This window comes from Polyodon spathula, chromosome 8 (assembly GCF_017654505.1).
Source record: "Polyodon spathula isolate WHYD16114869_AA chromosome 8, ASM1765450v1, whole genome shotgun sequence".
NCBI classification, from domain to species: Eukaryota; Metazoa; Chordata; class Actinopteri; order Acipenseriformes; family Polyodontidae; genus Polyodon; species Polyodon spathula.
This window is the reverse complement of record NC_054541.1, coordinates 36313310-36333890: the sequence shown is the minus strand read 5'-3', so window position 1 is coordinate 36333890 and position 20581 is coordinate 36313310. Positions and strand designations below refer to the sequence as shown.

General features: G+C 34.4%; 1 protein-coding gene across 4 annotated transcripts in view; it reads right to left on the bottom strand.

Annotated features, from left to right (window-relative positions):
- LOC121319875 (exocyst complex component 4-like) overlaps positions 1–20581 on the bottom strand; it is a 138291-nt gene that overhangs the window by 87390 nt on the left and 30320 nt on the right. For all 4 annotated transcript variants that reach the window (XM_041257787.1, XM_041257789.1, XM_041257788.1 and 1 more), the window contains exons 8-9: positions 12224–12369; positions 11468–11556 (exon numbers count right to left, since the gene is read on the bottom strand). In XM_041257787.1, the coding sequence (XP_041113721.1) occupies positions 11468–11556; positions 12224–12369 (235 nt within the window). The remainder of the gene's footprint in view (positions 1–11467; positions 11557–12223; positions 12370–20581) is intronic.

The window sequence follows — 20581 nt, the reverse complement described above, 5'->3', positions numbered from 1 at the left end:
CTTTCTCTGTATTTTTTTTCCTAATTAACAACACCTTTAGTAAACTAAATGTATCTGATTATAATCTTAGCATAAGATGATTCTGCTATTTTATTAAACTGTGTCATTTAATTTCACAATACCATAATAATAATAATAATAATAATAATAATAATAATAATACATTTAGCAGAAACTTCAAGAAATCTTCTTCTAGTGAGCATATGAATACATAGTAACACAGCATGCCATTCATTATTATTTAAATTATCCTTGTTAGTATTCATGGTTTTCCTAAGTCAGAAAGGATGTTAATATTAATATATGTTATTGTAAGTGCAATTCTGCCATCAGCAATAAGACATCAGCTAACTGAATCGTGTGCTAATGACAATTTGAGCTCTTCTCATATCATCAAATCAACAAAAAAAAAAAAGTTTATCAAAACATGTTTTTACATTAATTACTACACTGGTACTAAGCTGGCACTATAGAGAAAACAGTAAAGAAGCTTTCAGATATGGGATGTCACAACATTCCCCATGGTTTGTCCTGTGCCAAAAAAAAAATACTAATCCATGACAACCTTTAATTTAGTTTCATTATTGAAGGAGGTAAAATGTTTCCCGTTTGTACATTTTACCATGACATTGTGGATAGTCAAAGTTGTGATACAGTGGAGATAGTCTGAGGACAGCAAGGCACAAGCGCCTGCCGTCAACAAAGCCACAGGAGTGAGGTTGAGTGTGGCTTGCGACAAGCTTGTGCATTTCCTCTCCCTGTGTGAAAGCCAGTAGGAAATCTCCTCAATTGCCATCTATAATCCTGGATTAGACTGACTCATGTATTATTTTTACAGGGGCGCTCACACTGGGAAAAGATCACTCAGTAAATATGTTCTTCCTATTATGCAGGAAAACCCTCAGCAGATATTTAGATACAGTGTGAATTTGTGAAATTGCATTTGGCACAGTTTTTGAGTTGGGTTGTAGGATTTGTACTAGAATGTATTTAGATGTCTGCATTTACTGTTTATAAGAGCTTGACAAGCAGAGGGTGTTGTGGTTAAAGTCATCTACTCCATAATAGTGTATTTGCTGTGTGTGCTACAGTGACTTCATTTAAAGCCATTTTTAAATGCAGTTGACAAATGTTAACTTAGTACAGGGTGTGTTTTTAGAATAATACTCTTGTTAAGTCATATTATATACTGTAAACCCTGTCTTTACGTTAAGCCGGTAAACTTCAGAATATATTCCTTTTTAGGTGAACGAGATATCTTACATAAATAGCCATAAACATTCAGATCCTTTGAGGTCCGGTTTAGTCGCTGTATAACTTATATCCATAATAAATATATAGGTACAAATTCACAAGTGGATCAAAGTGTGACTTTAGAAACAAATTTCACCCAAACTTGCATATATTTTTACTTGCGCTAACTACTTCAGTCTTTGTTACAGTGAACCAACATTTCAAAAGAAGCAGGTAACAGATTGGACACTACAGTAAACTGAATAGTAAATCAGTAATCTGTATACAAACACAGATAGCAATGTAGAACAGAAATAAGCCTCAATTATTCTACTCATTGACAGAGCCAGAATACTTTTTCAGTACATTTCTTTTTTTTTCTTCTTTTTAAAATATTGGTGGTGTGTTAATTGGACCAAAATAAGCATCCCCTGAGAAAAAGCCAGACGTGTGACCACTAGCCTTGTTGCAGATGTTTGTTTTCTTACACGTTCCTTGTCAGTTTGCCTTTTAATTGGTGCAATAAACGAGGAACCCAACGCATTGACCCTCAGCGCAGGAAACATTTTCAGAAATCAAAACCTGCCATTCCAACTTTACCATTGCACGTTGTATCAGCTCATGCATTGTGGTTACAAGAGGACTTTGCATCAACTACTGTACAATTTTAAAGAGTTAACCAGATACAGCAGTAATGTGATGTACTGCTCCCCAAATATTTTCTACCCAAAAGTAGAAAGGTCAAGAGGTTAAAGAAACGGTTCCAATGAGAAAAGGACGAGTGAAAAACAAATCTGCTGGAGGCACAGAGGAAGACTTGATGAGCGATGCTTTCCAACACTAGTAAGAGCAGGTGAATTTAATAATTCATGAACAGAGGCCTGTTAGAATTCAAGCATTGTCGTCCTGTCTGATTGGCTCATAATGAGATCCTTCTATTATTAAAATTAATTAGGACCACCTCCGTTTCGATCAGAAGTAGTGAACTGAGGGAAAAAAGTGATGACTGCGGTAACAAAACCTTGCAAATGAAGCAGGATTAATAATTGAGTGTTAGAATACATGTTTCAAAACAATGGTTCTGAGTCACCCACTCCTTGCAGCTAATAGAAACCTTGCATCAATAGGTTTATTCAAATTACTCTCATTTTTTTTTCTTTAATACTGCATCTGCTGTTTGACATCAAAATCACGTTGCTTTAAATGACCATACTAAATGCATATGGGCCTTAAATGTGAATTTTTTTTTAGGCCCACTCTTGCGGAGCATTTTTTTTCATATCTATGTCAAAATGAAACTTCTGTAATCTTGAACTCTGCTTTTCCTGCCTAGATTTGAGGTATATCACCAGAACCTTACTGTAAAATGTGGGGAATTAAATCATGATGCAACCTTCTGTGTCATATCAAATATCAATTTCAGCATCCAACTGAATGGTAATTATCCATAAGCACTATGCATAACCTTGCCATCTGCCATAAGAATTTAAGTGCTGACTCGACAGTCAAAGTTTACAAGTGTGCAGGTCACACACTCACTGAAGCATTCCGACAACTGCATATATTTGCATTCCTTTCCACTTGTACATGGAACAGCATAATTCATCAAGCAGTGTCCATTCTTAAAATATTCAAAACTTGCTTCTCATGCTCCTTATGGTCCAGTTTTTGAAGAAAAACACAAAATGGTTACATTTTCTTGTACACTTGCTGATCAAGCTTGCACTAGAGTCACATAATCTGAGCATTAACCCAGTATCTTAAAGTGTCAGTGTTGTATCATCCAGTATCAAGTTACGTGACCATAATTTGGCATCCATCACATGTCAAAAGGGTTGATTTTGCTCAAGGGCTTTTCATAAAATTGCATCTTTTACTAGATATGAAGTGTTGAAACCGTAGTGGTGGAGCCAGCCGATGGAATATATTAGACAAGTAATTTAGGATAAGAATCCAAAGCAGGGAAACGAGCCAGAGGGGGTTGTTTGTGGTACATGCCATGAACACGAGCTCCTCAAAGAGCAATTGACTGTTAGCTGCAGATAATTAGTTTATAACTTTATTTGAGCATGGATATTTTATCATGCGGCACAAAACTCATTAGAAAGAAGAATTGTGAGTTGGAGTATATGAAAGAAGCACAGAAGTGATCCATCACTTGCTGAAGGAAAAACAGCTCCTAGCATAAGTAGCAATGTTTCAAATGCAAGACATTTATATCATGCCTGTATAGTGATGGCTTCTAATGAAAGACGGTTTCTAATAAATGGAAACTCAACTATAGTCTAACCCTTTCTTTACTACAAAACACTAAACTGGATACAAATCTAAACAAAATGTACTGTACAGCCTTGTTAAAAGGTTCATATTCTGAGAAAAATGCTGGCGAACATACCGTTAGTTTTAAGGCTTCATATTATCCAATTTAAAAATATATATATTAAAAGGTTTATAAATGTCAAGACCGTGTTGGAAATATGAACTCAATGGCAGTTTCCTTTAAAACTACAGGCATCTGTTATCCATATGGTGTAATTAGTTTATTAAAATAATTGAACTTGCACAATTTCAAAATATGCTCACACTTCAGCAATAAGATGAACCACAATTAAGTACATAAACATTAATTATTTTATATATGAAATATTACCACATACAGTATATGGAGATTTGTCCCAAGTAAATGGTCTATTTACACATTTTCCCATGCTATACAATATAGATAAAACCATAACCTCCTGCATGCAAAGACCAATTTTAAATTTGATTTGTGTGCAATGATGACACTTCATAAATACATGGAGTGCTCATTGATATATACATGTTTTTTTTTTGTTATTATAATTTAAATGTTGTTATTGTAATTGTATTGCAATGCTTGTTGTGTAAAATATAGACTTTGCTGGCATAATATACTTGAATAAATCTAGCTGCAGAAATTTTCACATTTGATCAAAATCTCGAGGCAAACAGGTAGAAGAGCCAGGGTTACATGATTTCGATTAGACCCCATATGGAGCTGCCCTGTCCCATCAAACACCAGCTGATGAGCAGTGATCCCCTCAAACAAAGAACCATTATTTTCAGCCACTTTACCAATCAGGGAGTGCAGATTAAAGGTAAATATGACATTGACAAGAGAGACAACAGCTCTTCGCTGATTAAAATTAGCAAAGATTCGACAATATTCGCTTCCAAGTTCCGAAGCAGCAATTAAGTCTGGAATTGAAGCCATCCCTGAACAATCACTAGTAGACACTTTACACTGACCTGAAAATGTAGTTAAAAAAGACAGACTGTGACAAAACAGTGGCTGATAATTATTTACCAAATAAATCCAGCAATGATGAACAAATAGGAATTAGCTGCCTGAACTAAAAAACATCTTATTTCTCTCTTCATGTACTGCTTTATTATTTGGAGAAATGTAATGATACTGTTAATTCTTATGAACATTATTTTTTCTTAAGAATATTTATTGACTGAGATACCTTTTGCATTGAAAGTTGAATTAAGAACAATGGTCTCCTGCTTTAGAAAAGCAGTCTACAGCTGATAATTTGCTCATAATAAAAAATAAAACCTACATACACAATTTAAAGTATTTCATAACCGTTCAAACCCAATCAAACCCAATCTAACCTTTACCCAGAGCTAATATGGCAATATTTCATCCTGGGATTATAACACGTACCGTAAAAACTAATACACAGACACAGTGGCAGTGAATTCTCTGACGATTTTCAAAGTTTGGTATGGTATGTTTAATTACAGTATTTCATTACTAACTGTAGGTGTAAATGTTTTACCGAATTGCATTAATTTAATGATTTGTAAAGCTTTGTACTTTTGTATGCTTAATGTGATAGAATAGGTTACTAGCTATATATCATCATTAAGTACTTGTGTATGTTAACTTTATTCTATACATTATTAAAGTATAGTAAATGTTATCAATACCTGTTCGATTATCCATACAAATAGATTATGCAAACTAGTATCGGTCCCAGTTAGTTTGGATAATTGACTGTGTGTGTGTGTGTGTGTGTGTGTGTGTAGGTAATTAAGAATAGAACCTTGAGCACTCCCTAGCAAACTAATCTGGAAGCTGTGATGCAAGAGCCTTAGAAAGTACATACATCTTTGTGTACAACACTATCAACTGCTTTCATTAAAACAGTGAAGAAATGCACTAAAGTGTCACAAATTATCATACATGACTAAGCCTTATAGGCAAGTCCAGAAAACATGAAACACGCTGTCATGTTGATTGTGTTGTGAAGGGAGAGAGGAAAAGAAAAAAAGAAAAAGAAAAAAAAAACAGACAGACCAGCTTTCAAAAAGGTGGTCATGCTGTTCACTTCCATCAAGCAGTCAGCTTTAGAATTGTAGGTCAAAAGTGTCTGCATGCCAGTTTGCAGAAATGCTTCAGGGTGAGGCATGGGGAAGCTACTTCAAGGCTCTGAAACATTCCATACTATATAAAGTTCACAGAGGACATGGCATGATAACACTAAATTGGACACAAAAACTAAGTTGAAAGCTTAGAGGGATGTAATATGGGGCTAACTGTAATTACATGTCCAGACGGTAGATTAAAATCATATCTGGGATGTGGACGGAAGGATGATGACACTAACCAGATTAATTGAGTGCCTTTATTCAATTGCGCCAGTAAAACACGGACATAATGACATACGTTTTATTGGAAATAAAACTTAGCGTACTGATTCTATGTATCCTTGTTTAACTGTTTAAGATGTGCAATGCCAGCCACCTAGTCTATATTACACAGAAGAGATGGATCGACAACGGGAGTGGAAAAATGCTGACACAAATTGTGGTTAGCTGGAGTAGCTAAATGTTCTTGGCATTGACCCTGATCCAGATACGCAGGCACAGCGTGTTAATATAGACAAGCATGGCCTTGATAAGAAAAAGCTTGCAAAAAGATGAAGCTTGTATAGTTATGTTGCAGTAAATGTGGGGGGGGGGTACATTAACTGCTGTAGCGTGGAAGATCTATATAAGGAACAGCAAAAGCAGGAATGTAGGACTGGGTAAAATTCCACTCACAGTTGAAATTAGTGCCGGAGGTAATTGAGTTACTTGCATAGCAGGGTGTTTTTGAACAATCTGTTGAGTACATATCAGCTACTTGCATAGCAGAGTGTCCTTGAACAATGTTTTGGGTACATCCCATGTTATCAGATAATAAATATGACAACCATTGGAGGAGCCTGGAGGAGGCTGTGTGCTGGTGGCTATAAATACAAAATGAAAAGGGTGCTCTTTTGTAATTCTCTGTACCACTGAGTCTACCCTGCATGTTATGTTAAAAGTGCAGTAATACTATGAAAAATTCTGCTTGAATAAAAAATACTCTGCTGAGACACAATTAACAACAGACTCTGCATTTTTCTACACCTACTAGAATCCTTAAGCAGTACTCAGATTCACACAAATGTTAGTCTATTTTAAAATTTATATAAAAACAAATCAAATATAAAAACAGTGAATTTTGTTAAATGATATTTTTTTATATATGTATAGTGAGAGCAATCCAGTTATTGATAAGAAGTTCTTGCTGTTTTCTTGTTTCTAATAACGTCATGTGTTGTAGTTCACTCATCCCAATCCTCTCATCAGATCCATAAAGATGTATGAAATATCTCAATTTTAAATAACATAAAAAAGTTAAGTCTTTCAGCACAATAAAAGGAGGGGTTAGTGTTAAAAAGTTTACAAGCTTATAAAAAACCTATAAAACTGAAGGTGGGGTAATAACTTCAAATCCATTGCCACTGGTTCATTTTGAGAATATTTTAATGCTGGTTTAGTTTCTGTGACGTTTTCTAACAGAACGCTGGTGGACTGTGTAAAATAAGCAACTGTAAGAGTGGATGGAATGCATGCAAGATGGACGAAAAGCAGATGAAAGAAATCCCGGTACTGGCAATAAAATAAGTCCTGTTACAGAGTACCACGAATACTGGCAGAATGTCACCCCTGGTCACAATTAACCCAACCAGGCAGACTCCCATCCTCACTCATGCTTATTTATCATATTGTTTTGTCAGACTATCGTCCACTCAGTAGGCATGCAGAGAAATACATCTGGAAATTGGGTTGACAGCACTAATAGTTTACTGAGCCCTTGGCTTCAGCAAGTAATTGCATTAGATACTCAACAGGATTGCAACAGATACTGCAGCATTAGCAGATTTATATTGTGAGCGTGTTCATCACAGATAACACTAATTGCCAACTGTAAATTACATATGAGCTACTTTAAATCCAGAAATATTTGTGAGTCTTTTATTATGTGATTTTCTCGTATCAAAAAAATATAATATTTATATTAGTATATAAAAAAAATCCAATATATATATATATATATATATATATATATATATATATATATATATATATATATATATATATATATATATATATGCAAATATAAATATATAAATGCTTCCAATATATAAATGCTTCCAATGGTATGAAATTCATCCGACCACTAGAGGGTGTAAGTAGCCGAAATTACTGATATTGATATGGACCTGAAAACATCCACAATAAAGCCAAAGCATGCAAACTGGCTTATGTCTGTTCTCCACGAACTAGGGGGAAAGAAAAAACAAAGATAATTTCAGGCACGCCGGTCTCTTTTGGGGATAATGAATGCAGTTAAGGATAGCCACACTACCAACACAAGTCATATTCCTGTGTAAAAAAAAAAAAAAAAAAAAACAGAACTGGATTTGAAATTGTTTTTCAGATTGGTTTACAGTACACTAGCTTCGTATTTGGTACAATTTAGATTATCTTCTAAATAAATAAAAGCTACTGCAAATGTATTAATTTTCGTGATTTGCAATGGTATAGTAGAATTCTGTAAAATCCATGTTCTAACTGTGTAGGTGGCTATTTATTTTTTTTAAAGCACATTTTAAGATGCTGTTTAAAAAAAAGTTTAAACTTTGGTAAATACTTTCTAGCAGTTTTTCTGTTGATTTACTATGATATCAGAACTTGCATTCAGTTCTGTTTTGGAGTTAATATTGCACTAGTAGGCCTATACCCTGCATACAGCACTTCTAAATGTTGCTTAAGTTGTTTGTGTAGTTCTTGCATTAGAAAAAGTTTTGGTTGATTGATTTTCATATTAATTTTCCTGTCAGTAAATTATATATTGTACGCAGTATTGTGTGTCTTTCTTTCTTTCAAACCCTGTGATAACATATCATGTTACATTAGCCTATGTGTAAATACACTGTATAAATGCACCAAAAAAAAGTATTTCATTTATTTTTGTTTTCTGAAGGCACATACAGTAATATTAACCATCACCAGGTCTTCATGTTGTACACACAGTATTATGAAGTAGTATACAACTTTTATGACAACAGGTTGCCAACAGTTCTGGAGCAAAATTGGTCTTCCGGGTGTGATTCGTCAAATATTTTGGTCGCAAATATTTCTGGATTTAAAGCATATCAACTGCTCTCAAAGATAAATATCTGAAAAGACCAAGCATCACACACACATGCTATTAATTTCACACAAATGATATAAACCTGATAACGCAACTACAAACGTAAGTTGCAAGCAACTTGTTGGCTTCCAAGGCATTCATGTTCCTATTTGTGTTCCACAGTAACCATGACCCTACCTGCACGCTAAGCAGTTATAAGCTAGTTTTTCATTTGACCTTTAGGAGAGGTCAGAGGTCACGGGCGAGCACATTTTTTGATAGGGCATATATGGGTTCATATATGTGTTCAATAGTAACCATCTCTAAGGAGTTATAAGTTCGTTTTACATTTTACTTTAATGAGAGGTCTAAGGTCAAGATCAAAGTAATTTTTAATAGAGCACATATTAATTCCCATATGCCGCCACTACTCTGTGAAAATTAATGAGTCTACAACATTCTACCTTACTGCAATATATGCAAATATGTGCAAATTGACCACAGCTGAAATTTGATTGGCTCGTTGTGGCCATTTTTTCCATGTAGTGAGTTGCCTTGAACAAATTTGATAGAAAACATTGCCAAGGCCACGTATGCAAATTTTCACTCCAGTCAGCATAACGTTTTCAGAGAAGTCGTTTGAATATTTTCAACAAATTCCATAAGCGACTTTGGAGAAGATTTTTTTAAATTGTCCAAAATTATTTTTAAAATCCAATATGGCTGCCAAACCATATGACCAATGATGTCAGTTTTCGCTCTGATGCAACCTCCCAAAGGCCTTTACCACCCTACCAAGTTTCATGAGTTTTTGTGTAACAGCGTTGATTTTAGAGCCATTTGAAAAAAAAACAAGGGAGGAAGAAAAAAACCCAAAATCTTAATGAAAGCAATAGGCTTGGAAGCCTAATAATAAAAATCAATAACAATAGGCTTCCCAACCATTCTGGCATGGAAGCCTAATAAACTGCAGCTTACAGAATACAGTTAACAACAATGCTTGCTATTCAGTTCTTGGGCCAAACAGTGCATTGTTTTGGTTTTGTAATGCAGAGAACTGTCCACTAAGTAGCGTCACAAACATCTACTTGATTGTAAGCCTATCAACATCTGGAAGCCCTGGCAAAAGAAATACATGCTGTGCCATTGCACATATAACATGTCTATTTAAAAAACTGTCTGTGATTGTAAAGAACACGTAAATACAAGCACAGTTTTCATTACTATAATAATGGTCAGAAGCAACATGGCAACATGTACCCATGACCCCTTGCATTATAAACCAAAAACTAAAACCGCAAGCTTCTTTACAACGCTATCTGTAGTTATGCTTTGCAGCTAATTAAAAAAATGTATATTGTGCATGAATACCCTGTTCTAATTCTCAGGCACCATGCGATCCAGTTAATAGAGACCCCCAACCTCTACCACCTCCTCTCTATACACACACATAGCACACAATTTCCTGATTGGATTTTGCTTTGACAAGCAATCATTGATAATCTGGTTAACTAGTGAAAACACAAGCAGAGGAAATAATAAGTGTACTTATGAGGACTAAATAGGGTGATCTGCAATAACAACGAATCACCAAATAAGTACAAGCTGCTTTACTATTACCGCATTCACAAGCACAGTCAAAACACTCCTGAAATTGGTCTCTGACTAAATTCTCAAACTATTTCATTTCTGCCTGTGACATTTTTAAAGGTGGGACCTGCTTGTCACATTAAGTCAGTTTTAATAAGCCAAAAAGAATTTGCTTTTTCACTCTCTGAATGACAATATCTTATCATACACACCTTAGCAAGATGCTGTGCTGAATTTCCATTATAAAAATGTCAGGGCTACTTTTCATCATCTGAGAACAATTCTGTCTTCATGGACAGGACTCTGATTAATTCAAACAGAACAAGACACCTACACAATGTTATTTTCTCTGGACCGTGGAGAAAAAAAATGTGCACAAATTTTTAATTTACAGTTTTCCCCTCTTTTGTAAACTAAACATAACATTGACAGTAAGTTGTACAGACCAATCCAACAACAGAAGAAACTATAAACCCAGGTCTCTTGGCATTCCAGAACAAATTCACACTATCAAACACATACATACATTATATATATATATATATATATATATATATATATATATATATATATATATATATATATATATATATATATATATAGAGAGAGAGAGAGAGAGAGAGAGAGAGAGAGAGAGAGAGAGAGAGAGATATATAAACCTTTTTTTGTCTCCAAACCCATCATCAAATGGGTATGCAATGCAAGTATCACTAAGCAAAGCCATCACTAGTTAGGAAACATTCAAGGGGATTACATATATTTTAGACACAATTGGTAGTTTGGCAATAACGCAAGAAAGCACAGCACAAACACAAATAAAAAATCAATGAGCTTCAGCCAAGTCTGCAAAATTACAGCATGCCATACAGATATTTCGTGTTTATGTATCTCTACCCACAATAGAATTGAAAAGATACATGCAAAGACGAACACTAACTGTTTGTCTGGGGGACTAGATAATAGCTGTGCTGAGGCTTCATGGCCCTTCTTGACCAGGATACATAATAGAAACAATTGCTGTATCAACTTCAAACCACTTAAACCATTAAAAGAAATATAATGCAATTGATTTTGTTCCATGTATTTTGAGAGCTTATTTTTGCATAACATATGAATTGTGAGTTATAAATGTCCTATCCCTTCTGCTAAATAGACTCTACTTACCCTGTAGTTCTCCACTTTTGCTGTAAAGCTCCCTTCTCTGTTCCCGCAGGTAAGCACTCATACTTATAGCATGGGAGGACGATTCAAACCTGAAACAGAATGCGGACCTTTAGGACCCATTTCACAGCAAACACGGCCGTCACTTGAACAAGCTTAGTTTGGTCTACAATCGGCTTTGTGATTTGGTCAAATTTTTCATATTACTGTATTAAATTGATAAAACCAGAACTACTCAAGAGCAATCTCATTGTTTCTAGCAAACATAAGTCAATTGATCCAATTTTACGTATAATGGACCAGACAAGCTTGTTATAGTTATCATCTCACGCATGGTACTGAATATAGTAGCAACACACATTTATAGAAAGTCTTTTTTTTTTTTTTTTTTATAAAACCATCAAGTTATTTTTTTTGTATAAAGAATCAACAGGTGTCAGGTTGTTTCTGTAAATAAAAGGTTACTGCAAGGTGAGGCTAATAGTAAAGGTCATTCCTCAGACAGAGATTAAAAGCGTCTGTCCATTGCATTTCCGTGTAGTAACTCATTTAAAATGCATGTCATTTTGTTTTCCACAAATTCCATTCTCTTATATTTATCAACGTGACATTTATAAAGAACACGTTTCTAATACTCTGTTGTGTATCATTTGCTACTGCACCTCTACTGAGGCACTGACATTAGTTTTAAAAAAAGAAGTCATGAAACAAAAAAAAAGTGATAGGAAGATGGAGATGTAAACACACGCTGTTCCTTACTTGAACAACGATTGCTTGGGTCTCTGGGACCTCTTTTTGGCAAAGAAGGCAGCAAAGTCACTTCCTGTACTGGTGTAGCTGATCTGTGATGAGGGTTCAGTTGCACTGCGTGTATTTTTCACATCCAAGTAATCCATTAACAGAACCTGCACGAAATCAGTGATCAATATTTAGTTCTCCGGTTTACAAATTCCCACCCTCACTCCTAAATATTCATTCCTCAATGAAGGCTTTTAAAATGTGCTTCATACAACGCCATTGTAGAATTCTAATGTTGTTATCTAAGAATAAAACATCACAACGACTGTTCGCAATTATATTCTGTACACTTTATAAAGAAGTTCTTGTTTGACAGTGTTGTGCCAATACTCATTTTTTTCAGTAATTGCCTTTAAGAAATGTAAAACTTTGTTTATATGGGATTTCTGCCCATGCATGCTTTTTTTTCTGAATTCATCAATAATGCACACTACCAAAGTTGCGTGTAAAATGGGGAATTCTAGCGGAATGGCATGTTCCATAAACACAATATGTGGCCTACGACAGCATACAGAACTCTAAATGCATGTTAACATACTAACTGATACTATGTGATGTTACATTTAAACTAGAAACAAAAAATACATTTTCATTACAATCATTATGCATTACAAACCAAGTGTAATGACGATCTGAGATCCTGATTGTGGCAGTAGAGCATGTAACCTAAATGAAGTGCCAGCTTTTTCTGATGGAATGATCAACCTATCTAAATTGCATTGAAAGGTACTACTGAGCTTTTGAAGCAGTTAACCACATAACACAATAACAGGTTTAAGTCTTTCTGTAAACCCTGCAGGCCACAAATCCCAGCAATTCCCTGAAAATGTCAATATTTGTAATGAGTTTCTGAGGATTTCCAGTGCGTACACTACTAGTTGTAAAAAATATTTATTTATTTATTTATTTATGAATTTTTAACTAAAAACAACAGATGAGATAAAGACTTCTGCCAGAAGAATTTTTGGAGGAACAAATTACTCTCCACCCTCGTTTTGCCAATCACTGTACTACAATGGCACAGCAAGGATTTTTTATTTATTTATTTTTTCGGCGATGGATTGAGATTTTATTGATGATGGTTAATAACACTGGCTTAGCAAAATTTTGTTGCGGCGTGGGTGCCAGTAATGGATTGAGATTTTTCCACGACTGATATTTTTTACTGTCCTACATAATTGAATAATTAATTCCCTAAAACCACCCCCCTAGCTACACCACTGTTGTACTATTTGTATCTTGACTGGAAGGCAACTATTCTTTGGCTGCCAACAACATTAAATCGCATTAAAATCACCTTTATTGCAGCACGCACCTCATTATAGCAAACAATGTTCTTGGCTACAAATAACAGTTATAATGAGGACAGAGGACATAGTACCCCAATGGAGCTGTTAGAGGATGAACTGATCTCTGTCAAAACACTGCAATGAAGAACACCATTTTAGCAGCGTAAATAGTAACTAGCTGTATTCAAAACTCCTCCTCTATTCAAGTAAATGAAACTCCCAGTTACAGAACTAGCACTAGCATTAAGAGTACACACTACAGACACTTTCCTTATATATTTAGTCTTTGTCATGCATTGATATTTGTTTACCAAACATAAAAAGAGGCAGCTTAGAGCACAAATCCTCCTTCATTGCATCACGAATGTATCACATTGATGATATGTGTACCGGTACACCTTTCTAAGTTTCTAGTATCTCCTTCACAGTTAATCTCGATCCACTATAGGGAACACTGGTTTCACATAAAATAAAACCAAATTAAGAAAAAAAAAAAAAAGAATTAAAAAAAAAAATACACATTAACATCCCATAAACTTAGCATAGCAATCAACAAATCATTTTCCAAGGTTCTTATCAATTAATGCTATAAATCCATTTTAAATGCAAGTACGTAAAAGACAAGATTTCCTTCCTGTTGTTTGAAATGACCACAGATAAACTGCATAACAAACTGTGCTCACAACTACTGAACTAAAACATCTTAGTGAAAAAAAAATTAAAAATTCTAAAATTTAAACCACTGTACTCACCACAGATGACGAAAATGTCACCCAACATGAAACAAAACACGAAATGTCTGCAGCGACTATTTACTCAAGAAAATAATATGAATTTATTTATCAGTTAAACGTTAAACCGTTTAACCTATTACATGCCTAGTTTCAACCGTGCTCTTAATTAAACGTGCATTGTATTAATCAGGGTGTTTAAAACAACTTTGTAGATGGTAGAATGATAGTATAAAAATGTTCTAATATTACTTACCTAATAGTGTCTATCTGGGTCCTGAGGATGCTTAAAACTGAATTGCAAAAGTCTAGCACCTACAAACAAACATTTAAAAAAGTGTTTACGTCCCACTTCTGATTGGCCAGCTGTAGGAAAATGTGATATTCTATTGGTTACAAAAAAACCAAGAAATGGCTGTCAAGAAAGCCTCTGGCAATGCACAGTAATCTTTTAAAATTAATGTATTATTAAGGGTTTTGTAAATTAGAAAATAAATGATGCTGCTTTCTTAAATGCATGAACCTGACAATCCAGTGAAGTAACAACAACAAAAAAAACAGTTGCTAAGGTAATAGCGGATTAGAAAAAGTCCTGTTGTGTAATTTATAAAATGATTTCTGAGTCAACTTTGTGGCCAAGCGTGTACAGTACTTGTTGGGATGTTTAAAAAAAAAAAAAAAAAAAAGTTTACTGTTTAAAAGCATTTCAATACAAACTTTCCCTGACAAAAAAATGTAATAATTTTTTTCCCCTGATTTTAGCATTGCTAACCTTGTTTGCTATTTACCATATTTAGATATTTTTTAAAGATTTTTAAACGCTATATTTAATAGTGCTGGGAAGAACATGGGATTTTCATGTTCACATATTCGCTCGGATATTCTTTCGTTTTTTTTTTTAAGTAATAAAAGTCATTATATTGCTTTGAACGCAGGCAGACACAGCATAGCTGCAGGGGCAGGGGGTGTGGCCCCTGTGTGTGTGTGTGCCTTTATTTTACAGCAAGACCTTACAATATGTGACACATTAAAATAGAAAAATATCCCAGGATTAAAGAATACGTTGTGTAGGACGCCAGTGAATTAACTACAAAACAAAGGATGCCAAATAGCAGGTTGTTAGAAAATTGTTTTGTTTAGTCCTGAAATAAGTAGTGCATAACGTTGACACCACATTTTATGTCTTTCTTTCTTTTCCCATGCCTTGCCATTGCTGTTTCTTCACAGTAAACAGTAGCCACAGACACGTTTTCATAAAGTAATAACATGAGGTTTACTTGAGCCTTTTTGTAGCCAAACAAGCAAATAAAAACTAAAATTGAACTTAAAACAATGTCGTTGTAATGTGAAGGGGGAAAAAAAAGGTGCATTTCCTTAAAGTATGTTATAACATTTGTTGAGATGAGGTGGGGTCACAGATAACCTTTTGTGTATTTTGAAGAATTTAGTGAACCTGTCAAGCTACAAGGCTAGATCTACCCCTGTTAATCACCAATTAATTGATTGTGTTCACTGTTAAATAAATTTTACTAAATTTTACCATTCTACTTTTCTGCGTGTTTTGTGCAATGTGGAAGGGGCAAGCAGATTTTTAAGAAGAACAAGTAGATTTTTTCAGATACACAAACGGTACTATTGAATATCAGGACGTACTTATTGGTACACTTTAAAATTCTAAGGAAGTTGCAAGCTCACCAATGCCATCAAACAATAATAAACAAACGTTTCCTAGAAACATTACAAATACTTCTGTGTAGTAATAAAAAACAAATAGTAAACAAAAATTAGTATTCATATTAGTTTATCTCCAAGTTAGTCTTCGTCATCTGGATGGCTATTGTCAAATTGTCAAAACGTAAATGTACTGGTATTTCCTGCACTAAAGCAGGAGGCGATTAGGGAGGAGTTGGCTGACTAAGCAGTGTTGTTCTCGCTTGTTTGATACGTCCACCCTATTCTCAAACCTGTTTAGTACTATAGGTACTACGGTGAAATGCCCTTAATTAGTATGTAACATACTAAAATAGAGGCAATGTTGTTTCATTGCCATAGTATTGATGAAAAATGTGGTGTCATACCATAAACATCAGTAGATGTCGCTATTACTAAGACTTCTTAAATATTTAATTAAGTGATATTGTGAATTAAGTGATATTGTTCACACAGTATGATTTTTATAGTACTAATTAGGCCTAACCCTATTCATAACCCCAATCCTAAATAACAGCGTCTTAGTTGCTATGTACAGTAATATAATGTGTAATAAATAATGTATTATATAAATGCCTCAGTTATGCAGCATCTTACTTAGTAGAATACATACTAAATAAGACGATTTCACTTTAGTATGTATTGTACTAAATAGGTGGAGAGCGTGTGATACCTCGCAAGATCTTTTTATCACATGTGCTTGGTGATATTATAAATGTCTGTAGACGAGGTGAAACAAAACATAGCTCAGTGTTTACATCATGTAGTGAATAACAGTTTGAGAGATAAATCACAAGTGTGGCATTATTTTGGAATCATAGTGAATGAAAATAATAAACCTGTGACTGGATTTGTTGCTTGTAAAACCTGTCATCGTGTTTTTGTAAATGACAGCCACAGAAAAAAGAAAGAAAAAAACCTCTCCCTGTGACAGCTGCTTTATAGGCCTGCAGTGCCCTTTCAAATGAGCAACACGACTTCAGTGTTAACGTACAGCCCAGAAACTCCAAACTCAAATCAAAAGCGAAAAACTAAGTTTTCAACAAGCTCCCAGACGTGCAGAAACAGAGCAGGGTACTAAACAGGTACAGCAGCCTGGTTTTAGCTGATAAAAAACATCAGCGCTCCCTGCTTCATTATGCAGACTTCCAGAACTCTGACTCTTAATGCTTTGATGTGGGTGTAAAGCGCATGGGTGGTGTTTGCAGACAGTCCACTTCTTGAGATGTATTTCTTGTTTGTCAAAATTACTCGGAGCGACTCGAAAGGTCTTGTTCCTTCTCAGCCGTTTCATTTGCTAATGAGATGAAACACCAAAACAACTCAATTTAACAAGAGCACTGCTGCTGGAGTTCACAATGATCTGTGAAGGGAGAGGAACTTGCATGCAGCTTCTCAAACTGGCTTTGAAATACTAGTAATTAAATTACATGCAGACAACAGGCAGAATATATACTACAGTTAATTGATTGAGAATTATTCTGGAGATGTACATACACTACATATTAGTTTAGTATGCATTTATGCTGTATGTGTAGATATTTGACTCCAACCATGACTTAAGCATCCATACTAGGGTTATCAATAGCAAATACAGCTATTTCAACTATTTTTATTCTGCATGCTCCAACTGAAAGCACAAGGGGCAATAAGGTCTCTAAATGGTAGGTAAACTGACAGCCGGTTAAAATATGACTTCCCCAACATAGGTGAAATCATGTTGAAATGTATCCATATATACCTGAATATAATTTGAAACGACTGCAGTCTTTCAAAACTCAAAAACAATTCTTCCACCTTTTTTTTTTTTTTTTTTTTTTTTTTAACTGTCAAAAAAAGATTAAGACAAATGGAAAAGCTGACAAGTCTATTATTACTTTTATGCAATCAGTGCATCTCCTTTGTTCCAGATATTCAAAGTTATGACACCAATAAAAAGTGACATCTTGATTAAACTGCCAAATAAAGTTCTGCATATCTTATTTAATAACACCAGATCATTGTCTCTTCTTTTGAAAATCTCTGCGTTACTTTTCACATGCTTGATAACCCATAGGGTATGTATGCATATATTTCTGTCTTTATTAGTCTTGAGGGAGCCTATGATTTATTCATTAAGAGATGTGCCAGGAGCTTTTATCTGTATTTGATAAGATTTAATGAAATTAAAAAAAATCAACATAATATATTTGACAAAGTTTGCTGCAACATTTGTCTTACCCTGGATCTGGTTTGATGTTGAATTATAGTACAGAGGGTTAGTCACAATAATGTACAAGCATAATTAAGAACAAGTAGACAATGCTGTATGTTCCTGCTGCAACTAGAATAGGTGACAAGCTTCCAAGCACACGATATAACATTACTTAAAAAAAAAAATACTTCAAAGGATTTTAAATGAATGCATTGCCATCTGCATGCCCCAAATGCACAAATAAAATATAGCAAGGATGAATATAAACTGCATTCCCATCCAAAAATATTTAGTATATTTTAGTCTCGGTAAAAACAACTGCCAATTCTGACACTTCTTTTGGCACTGTGTCAACTTTAAAGACTGTAATAAATTAAACAAATTGAGATTAACACATCTAAGGATATAACGTCTATTGATGTGAACAAAAATAGACTCCAATATTCTCATTCAAGTTAACTTATGCAAATAGAGGGCTTTGTTAAGAACCTTTCCTGTTTCTGATAGGCATATCAATGTCATCTTAACACAACTGAATTAAAAAAAAATATTGCAGGGTCTGCAGATCCAAAGCTTGCACAAGTACCTAGAGAAGTGCTAAAATTATTACTCAGATGCTCCTTCAAATTATCAGCCCTGGAACTATCATCTACAGCACCCCCCGACCACCACACACACACAATTGCCAAAATGAGATCCATTCTAGAATACTGTGCACAGCTGGTATATTTAACAGTGTGATTTCTGCAGCAAGTTTGGTTTACTAACCCTAGCTGATAGAAGAATTTTCCACTGGTTTAATGTACAGTACTTTCAAAATGTGTAAATGGGAAAACGGCAGATTATCTTTGTAACCATTTTATAATTCATCAAACCAATAATGCTCTAAGGTCTGCAGTTTATTTTTTTGAAGTATGTCACTGCCCAAGGTTAAAATTGAGCTCTGCAATTTATCCTTTATTTTAGCAGCTCCCTCATCAAGGAAAGATTACCTGAGGGTCCTCAGTTATCTACATCTTATGATTTTTTTTTTTTTATTTTTTTTTTATCCAAGACACATTTATAATACATTTAAAATATACAGCTGGGATATGAGTTAAAAATAATATTATGACCCCAGCAAAATATTAAAATCACCAAATCAATGTTATTCTTTACTTAATTACTTTACACACATTTAACCTCTTTAGTGCCTATTGTGGATAACAGAGTATGTTTTGTTATTTTACTATTTTACCATTCATTTACTCTCCCGTGTAAAACAAATATGTGTTGTAGTGTACACAAGGTTATCAATAGCTTCAACACAACTCTCACTAGATGGGAGAATCATGGTGCTTCAAAGTTTGCTTGGGAGTGTACAAGTTTATCCTTTATTACCTGCAAAACAAGTTAACCAAACATTATCAAAAGAATCAGAGACTATATTCAATCAGAATTCTAAGTTAAAACATGTACTTAACTCAAGTAAACAAACGTTTCAGCTAGTGACTTCATCAGGGTTATGACTGAGACAGTTCAAATCAATGGCCAGTTTGCAGACCTTTAAAATAAGCGTACTTGTTTCCATGACTCAAACCCTTCATGATAAACAGATACTAAATAAGCATTACTTGTTAAATAAACTCTATTAACTTAATTGCTAATTATCGGGCCCACTACCTGGAACTAATAACACTATGTAACACAATTTTTGTTCCTGGGTAGTAAGTGTTATTTCCTAATTGCTTATGCCTCAAAAGTATAGAAAATGGCTATTATTCCCCACAAACTTTAAATTTACAGTATAATCGTAAATCTCGAAAAACTACTCACTTCTAAATCTTTTGTAGTCATTTTTGTATTACTTTAGTATAAATACATGTTAATTTGGATTCATATGTTGTTTTTTTCTGACTTTATGTGAACGAAAAGATACCAAAGCTCCCATTTTCTCATTGGAAATGGTGATATTTCAAAATATCACTGTCCTGGTCACAAAAGCAAAGTTTGTGGGGAATAATAGCCATTTTCTATACTTTTGAGGCATAAGCAATTAGGAAATAACACTTACTACCCAGGAACAAAAAAAAATAATAATTTGTCACGAGGTGCAATTGTATTCATATTTTTGGCATCATGCATTAGTCATCAGTATGGGTTCACAGCTGGCAATATAAAAGGTTCACAACTGGCTATGTGTCCTTGTTATTTTTAGGGTGCGGAACAATTTTCTAAAATAAGCTAACCTGTCCACTTATTGTACTTACAAATAACATAATTAACTACGTTTCGATATACTTAGAGCAACTGTTTCAATGTTTATAAACTGTGAGTAAAGCTGTATTGCATTTAAGGTTTTACTCAAGAATTCATAAATCGCTGGAAATGTTGCAGTTAATAATATGGGGCAGTG